Genomic DNA, 7,755 nt, shown 5'->3' with positions numbered 1-7,755 from the left:
AGGCGATGCGCTCTCCTCCAGAGGCTGGCCGCCGGGCTCCAGGCAGAGCGTGTGTTTTCTCAGAAGGGACCTCGAGGTCTCTCTTGTCCCACTGCTGAGCCAATGCTTCATGTCCCATGTGAGCCCCAAGGGTGGCAGACACAGTGGCATGGCAGGTGTCTAGCTGGTGCCAATCAGGTGGCATCGGGCTCTCCAAAGAGCGACTTGGAAAAGCAACGTGAGCATCTCGTGGACGTGGGAGGAAATGGGAAAAAAGAAACCAAAAAAAGAGGAGGAGAATAAATAGGCAAATGGGAGGGGAAAATGGAAACAAAACAGAAAACAAAAATAAAAAGTAAAAAAAGTAGGGTTTATTGGCTCATGCATGTTAAATTAGAGGCTGAGACGGAGCCGGCGGTGCTTCTCCGAAGGCTGTGGGGGCACCTCTGGGGTCTGGCAACTTCTCAGATCACAGCCGTCTCGTCGGTGCCCCCATGTGGTCCAGAGGGCAGGGCGGGCGGCACGCTCTCCGCCCAGGCACATGGATTTCCTCCCTCCAGCTTCAGCTTTTCTTTTTTTTTTTTTTTAAACCCTTTACGGATTGATTTAAACGTTTTTAAATCACATGCTTCTTTTTCTGGGCTGCAGCCAAATCTCGGGGTGCGGGGAGAGCTGTTGGCAGTGGCGACGGAACTGGGCAGGGTCCGCGGGAAGGTCTGGGGAGCCGCCGCCTCCCCCAGCAGATTCCCCCACGGGGCCGTGTCTCTGAGTTGTCTGTGAGCATCAGTTACGAACTACTGCAGGCTTGTTTGATGTCTTCTGAACCCCTCCCCAGCAAGCTCAGGAGTTTGTAATTGAGACAAGAAATCAAGGAAAAAGACCCAGGATCATCTTTTCCTCAAAGTCACAAGAGGAGGCCAGGAAATGTACCTGGGGACACAGGTCCACCCACCAGTCCCAGCGGGAGTTCTTGAAGGTGCAGCACCAGGAAGCCGCCCCCTCCTTCCACCTCCCCCCTCCTGTCCTTGTGGCCAGAGAGCCAGCGCCCAGGAGGAAGCGGGGAGGAGGAGGCCGCCCGCCGCAGTGTCCGCGTCCTGCTGTCCTGTGACTGGCCGTCGGGCCCTCAGAGCGTGGCCTGGAGGTTGGGGTCCAGGATGCTTTCTCGGTCTGGAGACTCGATGTAATTGGCAGCCTCCTGAAGTTTCAGCAGCATGGCCATCTAAAGAGGGGCGGAGAGACAGTTACGGAGAGTTGGGGCTTTGGGAAACACAGAAAATCAGACTGTGGGTCTGGTCCTGGGTCTGCAAGGGGCTGAGAACCCAGAGAGTTTGCAGCTGTTTCAGGAAGAGGCCAAGATGACTGCTTCCACCCTGTGTGTAAGCGCGAATGCGGGGACCAGCCCTCGGGAGTGCCGGGCAGGTAGGGTGCTGCTCTGGCCATGACGTGCGGGGAAAGCCAGAGGGCAGAGCCACCTCCGCCCCGCAAGGTGCCGGCGCTTCCGCAGATCCGGCCACTCCTAGGAGGGGGTGGGAAGGGCCCAAAGACCGTCTAACAGCTCTCCTTGCAACAGACCACGGCCCAGCGGCTGCACCCAGTGCCCTTAGGACCTGCTTCTCCCTAGCTCCCACCGCATCGCTTCAGCGGGGGCTGAGCTGTGCCGCGCGGCACGTGGGATCTTAGTTCCCCGACCAGGGATCGAACCCGCATCCCTTGCATTGGAAGCGCGGAGTCTTAACCACTGGACCGCCAGGGAAGTCCCACCTCCTGCCATTCTTCTTCAGCTTCCCTCAACACTTCACGACTCTGACTCTCCATTCAGCTAAGGAAGCCTCGTTGCCTCTCTATGGCTCTGCCTTCCAGCCTCTGTTTCCATGATATTCGCACCCTCCCGATTTAAAAGCCTTTTGACACAGAGGACACCTGTTTCTACAAGGTCAAAATTTAAATAAAATGTCTTAGGACTAAAGTAGAGGAATCTCCTACTCGAAAAGGTAAAATTGCAAGGTCCTGGAGTTTGTGCATGTTAAGTTTTTCAGACCATCTGCCAAATCATCCTCCAGAACAGTGACTGACAAATGCCCCCACCAGCAGAATGAGGGTCCGAGCTTCCCCACACAGACAATTCTGCAAACGTGAAACAGTTATCTCCTTATAATACGCGTCTCCTCAGTGATTAGAGAGGGGAAGGGTCTTTTTCTGTTTTTATTGGCCCTTTTTTTAAATAGTATTTTTAAAATTAATTAATCTATTTATTTATTTATTTTTGGCTTCGTTGGGTCTTTGTTGCTGCGCGCGGGCTTTCTCTAGTTGTGGCGAGCGGGGGCTACTCTTCGTTGCAGTGCGCGGGCTTCTCATTGTCGTGGCTTCTCTTGTTGCGGAGCACGGGCTCTAGGCGCGCGGGCTTCAGTCGTTGTGGCACGTGGGCTCAGTAGTTGTGGCTTGCGGGCTCTAGAGCACATGCTCAGTAGTTGTGGCTCACGGGCTTAGTTGCTCCGTGGCATGTGGGATCTTCCCAGACCAGGGCTCGAACCCGTGTCCCCTGCATTGGCAGGTGGATTCTTAACCACTACGCCACCAGGGAAGTCCCTTTACTGGCCCTTTGCATTTCCTCCAGTCAACGCCTGCCCCTTGCCTCCTTTGCCCATTGTTGTTCTGCATGGCAGTTTTGCAGGGAAGGGTCACGTGTTCTGAGTGTCAATCCTCTCTTGGTTACAAGCACTGCAGATATTTCCCCTAGTTTGTCACTTGTCTCAGCTTACTGTCTAAGGGCTCCTGAAGTCCCTGGACCGCGGCAGCCCCCAGGACGACACCAGGGACCAGCAGCGGGAGCAGGACAAGCACCCATGGGTCCCACTGCTCTCCTGCTCTGGCCGCCGTTCCCACCTGGGCTCTGCCGGGACCCGGGTCTTTGCTAGAGGACACACACCTTGCTGGTGGGTGACACTGTGTAGCTTAGCCCAGGGTTCTGATGGCCAGAGTTTCCCACCCACTGGCCTCATGCCTGTCCCGGCCCCCAGTCCCCAGCGGGCTGTGGACGAGGGTTCAGTTCTGTGACACTCTGACTTTTGCCTTAGAGCGGCCTCTACTCACCAGCGGGTCGGAGTCCAGGGAGCTGGGGGTGCTGTCCTTGACCGTCCTGTCCTCAGGGGGCGAAGCAATGCTGTGAGGGCCCACGGTGGGTGGGGGCAGGTGGTACAGCTTTGACTGGTCTTGTTGGGCTGACGGCCAGGGAAGAGTGTCCCGGACCCACTCCACGGGGTCCTCCCAGGCGGCTTTCTGCCCGTGAACCTGGAGAGAAGGAGAAATGTGATCATTGGGCGAGGAACCTGCAGATGAGAGGCTTGTTTGGTGGAGTCTCCTGATGGCATGTGTACTTCCTCAAACGTAAAGCTTGAGGCTCTGATCCCTGTGGGATTTCCTTTGAGTTCCCCAACAAGGGAAGTAAAATAAATTGGCATAAATTGGTAGAAACCATTTTGGAGGATAATTTGGCAGACTGCATTAAAACTTAACATGGACAAATCTTACGACCCTACGATTTTATTTTCCAAGTAAATTCTTTCAGTTTAGTAATACCTTTTGAAAGAAATTTCAACTTTGTTGAAATGAGATATTATCTGTGTAAAAATGATGTAAGTCGGGGGACTTCCCTGGTGGCGCAGTGGTTAAGAATCCGCCTGCCAATGCAGGGAACACGGGTTCAAGCCCTGGTCCGGGAAGATCCCACATGCTGCGGAGCAACTAAGCCCGTGAGCCACAACTACTGAGCCTGGGCTCTAGAGCCCGCGAGCCACAACGACTGAAGCCCGCGCGCCTAGAGCCCGTGCTCCGCAACAAGAGAAGCCACCGCAATGAGAAGCCCGTGCACCGCAACGAAGAGTAGCCCCCGCTCACCGCAACTAGAGAAAGCCCACGTGCAGCAACAAAGACCCAACTCAGCCAAAAATAAATAATTAATTAACTTAAAAAAAACACAAAAAAGCTTTAAAAAAAATGATGTAAGTTGGAAAACTATTAATAACAGTGCAAATTAAATGAAATAATGATACACCGCATCTCTAGAAATCTACCATATCATCAGGCAGTGTCTATCACAGTGACACATTACTTCTATGGGTAATACGTGACCAGTAGGGTCTAGTCACGGCATCACAGGTCATTGGATCATGCCCTAATTAACACGTGAGAAAACTAAGGAGGTTTTTAAAAACAATGACATTTTCCTCTCACACCAAGTTCTTTTTTCTTTTTTTTTTTTTAATTTATTTTTATTTATTTATTTATTTATTTATGGCTGTGTTGGGTCTTCGTCTCTGTGCGAGGGCTTTCTCTAGTTGTGGCAAGCGGGGGCCACTCTTCATCGCGGTGCGCGGGCCTCTCACTATCGCGGCCTCTCGTTGCGGAGCACAGGCTCCAGACGCGCAAGCTCAGTAATTGTGGCTCACAGGCCCAGCTGCTCCGTGGCATGTGGGATCTTCCCAGACCAGGGCTCGAACCCGTGTCCCCTGCATTGGCAGGCAGATTCTCAACCACTGCGCCACCAGGGAAGCCCCTCACACCAAGTTCTTATTCTAACTTTTAGTTTTACAAGTGTTTTCACGTACTTCATTTGCCTTTGCAACACTGCCAGTGATTTAGGCAGAACAGAATTTATACCACCTCCTTTTTTACACCTGAGGATATTAAACAGTTTAAGCAACTTGGCCAGAGTAACATTTTTATTAGTAGTTAGTAATGAGCTAAGGCTGTAATAGGGTTTTACTTAATTCTTTGCTCAATTATTTCTCTCTCTGCCCTGATCCCAAGAGCAGAGCCAGAAGGCCTAGGGCTGGACACACAGCCCCAGGGTCAGTGGTCATTTAGCGATTTGCTGAACGCTGGCCGAAGGCAAGAAAGCAGCGTGGTCTGTCCAGTGCCTCAACTGACCTGTCAGGAGGAGACCCTAAAAATCTCCGTGGCCCCGTGTCTAACCCTGTTTCCGCTCTGTGAGATGGGCCAGCCTGGCGTCTGGGCTGAGCGTAGTCGAGGGCGGGCTCACCTTGATGCCGTCCTTGGCCCCTTCCTGCAGGTAGGGAATGATGGAGTTGTTCCATAGGTCAATGAACCAGGTCCGGAAGTCCTCAATGCCGATGGGGCAGGACAGAAAGAAGCAGGGGCCTGGGAAGAGGATGGGGCTGTGAAGACGGCCGAGAACCTTGCTCTCCCTGGTCATCTGCCCCCTTGACTCCTTAACACCAGGCACAGGGTCTCATAACCACAGGGTTGAAAGAAGCGCAGGGCTGGGCTAAACTGAGACTGAGGTCAGGACGGGCGGGAGCTGACAGCCTGGCTGTAGCCCCGTGAACGATGCCTCCCTGGGTGGACGGGAGGTGGGGGAGTGACGGGAAATCCCTTCCCCCCTTCTTCCCAGTAATCGTGGGCAAATGAGGGCGAGGGGTCAGCTCTCTGATGGCTGACTCAGGGTGTGGACTGCGCCGGGGGCGTTGGCGCAGTGACTCAGGCACAGGGTCGGTGACTCTATGTGCTGAAGACACGAGAAGGCAAGGGAGTGCCCCCGACCCCGGCCCCCAGGTGCGGCGCAGGAGGCCATGGCAGGGCGGGCCGTACCGATGAGGAAGTCTGAGGTGCTGTGCTTCTCCAGGAAGGTGTGCAGGTGGTACCACAGCTTGGGCACCCAGTCCAGCACCCGCAGCACCTCCTCCCTGTTGGCGTTGACGTCGCAGTCCGACTCCACCAGCTTCCTCCTCAGGTAGCGAACCAGGAAGCCGTTGGCGGGCTCCACGTTGTTGGAGAAGGTCAGCATCCTGTGGCCAGGGATGCGAAGGGTGGGGCGGAGTGCGCGGGGGCGTGTCCGGCTCATCCCCCGCGGGCCCATCCCCCTCTTCCTCCCACTAATGCCCGTGGGGTCCGCTGAACTCAGGGCCGTGGCAGAGCTGACTCTCAGATCGGTGACCCCCCTCAGGTAACCATCTGACCTCACTGGCCTGGACAAGGGGCGTGCGGGCACAGAACCTGAACCTCAGCCACGAAGCCGCATCTCTCAGTTTTACAGTCCTCTCCTGTCTCATGGGTCCGTCTCCCCCTGCACTGACACAGCACACACACCTGCCCTCTCCCCAGCCCACAGGGCTCCGCTACTTCTCTTCCCTTCTGCTGCTCCTCTGGCCACATCCTGGATTGAACTGGTTTACAGACTCGGGTAGGGTTGGAAGGCTCATCCAGGGCCACAGTCCTTACCTGAAGCTCAGATGCAAGCCGTGATTGGGTGTCATTTTCACCGGCTGATTAGTGGTGCCTATAATATAGGGACTGTGGGAAGAGAGAGAAAAGATTCGCTTAGACGTGTCTGAACACTTGCTTTCTGCCACGTACCCTCCCGCGACGCGCATGGGAAGCTCACAGCTCGGGCTGGACCGGGCTCTCCTGCCCACCGTGATGAAGCTGGTCCTGACCGCAGCTTACCATTTGTGATACTTGCAGGTCAAGGCCCCATTGACCAGCTCGCTGATGGAGCCTGCTTCACTCAGGTCATCCAGTAGGATCACCAGGGGGACATCCCCAATTCCTGTTTCCCGGTCTATCTGGTTAGCCAGGTTGGAGAGATACAGCTGCAGATCCTGAAATGAAAAAAGGCGGTGGGTCAACACTCGGTAGCAGTGAGCCCCTGGATGAGCCTCGAAGAGAAGGGTCTCGGAGAAGCTGAGCTGCCTCTGGATCCCCTGGGGCCTTGGTTCCTGTTTGACACGCTTGGACATGGAACTACGGAAGACGCCACCCCAGACCGATCAGCAGTGGCCCAAAGGCTCAAAGCAACCTTCTGAAGCAGTGGCCCCTAGAGCCCACAGGGTTGGGGAAGACACGCTTTGCGTCAATGGATTTACGCCGGGAACCACTCCTCGTGGACGCGCTTCCCCGTGGGGCAGAGGTGGGGCCAAGGGTTGCAGCCACGGCACGGCGTCGGGGGGACGCGGGAGGCAGCAGGACCTGGCAGGGGACAGCACAGTAGTGACAGTTCTGAGTGCTTCCCTGAAGGAAGCCCACAGTCAGAGACAAATCCTGGGGAGAAAGGAAATGAAAGAGAAGGGGGGGACTGACGAGGTGGGCAGAGGGCCACTGGGACATGAGGGGACAGAGCGCGAACCGCGGTCCCTGCTGGGGTGGCAGCTCCCAGAGGCCCGGGAAGGGAGGAGACTGGAGCAGGGCTGAGGCAGGAAAGGGGGTCGCCGAGGCGCAGGGAGGTCAAGGCGGAGGCGAGGAAGGGGAGGGAGGACGGGGCAGGCGGGGTGGCGGCCACCTTGCAAGACTGCTGGTGCATGTTGAAGGTGCTGACGATGCCCTCGGTGACCTCGCGGCCGGAGCGCTCTACCAGGTACTCGGCCAGGCGGTTGGTCAGGTAGGTCTTGCCGGTGCCACTGGGGCCGGAGAGGACAAGGCGCCGGTGCTTGAGCAGGAGGCCAATGTAGTGTTGCATCATGGGCTTGGGGATGAGCGTCTCAAACACCAGGCTGTCCACACACTTCTCCTTGAGACCTGGACCCCAGCCCCCGACGGCGTGAGCCTGGGCGGGGGGCCCTGAGGCTCGCCTTCCTCACCCGGGGACCCCGCGGGAACCCCCAGGCCTGGCTCTGGAAACGTGGGGCAGGCCGTGCGCTACGGGGGTGGGCGGAGGGGAAGCCCAGGCTGGGCAGAAATGTCCTGCAAACGACAACATCCCTGGGACAGGTCAGGACCGGACTCGCTCATCTTGCGTCTCACGGTGACCTTCACCCTATAGCC

At 56.2% G+C, this 7,755-nt stretch overlaps 1 protein-coding gene across 9 annotated transcripts in view; it reads right to left on the bottom strand.

The window, feature by feature from the left end:
* Positions 1-328: 328 nt before the first annotated feature.
* NAV1 (neuron navigator 1) overlaps positions 329-7,755 on the bottom strand; it is a 210,739-nt gene continuing 203,312 nt past the window's right edge. For all 9 annotated transcript variants that reach the window (XM_057548851.1, XM_057548882.1, XM_057548885.1 and 6 more), the window contains 7 exons: positions 7,274-7,509; positions 6,442-6,596; positions 6,217-6,288; positions 5,587-5,783; positions 5,018-5,136; positions 3,070-3,267; positions 329-1,198 (listed from right to left, as the gene is read on the bottom strand). In XM_057548851.1, the coding sequence (XP_057404834.1) occupies positions 1,103-1,198; positions 3,070-3,267; positions 5,018-5,136; positions 5,587-5,783; positions 6,217-6,288; positions 6,442-6,596; positions 7,274-7,509 (1,073 nt within the window). In that variant the 3' untranslated portion in view covers positions 329-1,102. The remainder of the gene's footprint in view (positions 1,199-3,069; positions 3,268-5,017; positions 5,137-5,586; positions 5,784-6,216; positions 6,289-6,441; positions 6,597-7,273; positions 7,510-7,755) is intronic.

This window comes from Balaenoptera acutorostrata, chromosome 1, assembly GCF_949987535.1.
Source record: "Balaenoptera acutorostrata chromosome 1, mBalAcu1.1, whole genome shotgun sequence".
Taxonomy (NCBI): Eukaryota; Metazoa; Chordata; class Mammalia; order Artiodactyla; family Balaenopteridae; genus Balaenoptera; species Balaenoptera acutorostrata.
The sequence above is the reverse complement of the archived record's forward strand: the minus strand, read 5'-3'. Positions and strand labels throughout refer to the sequence as shown.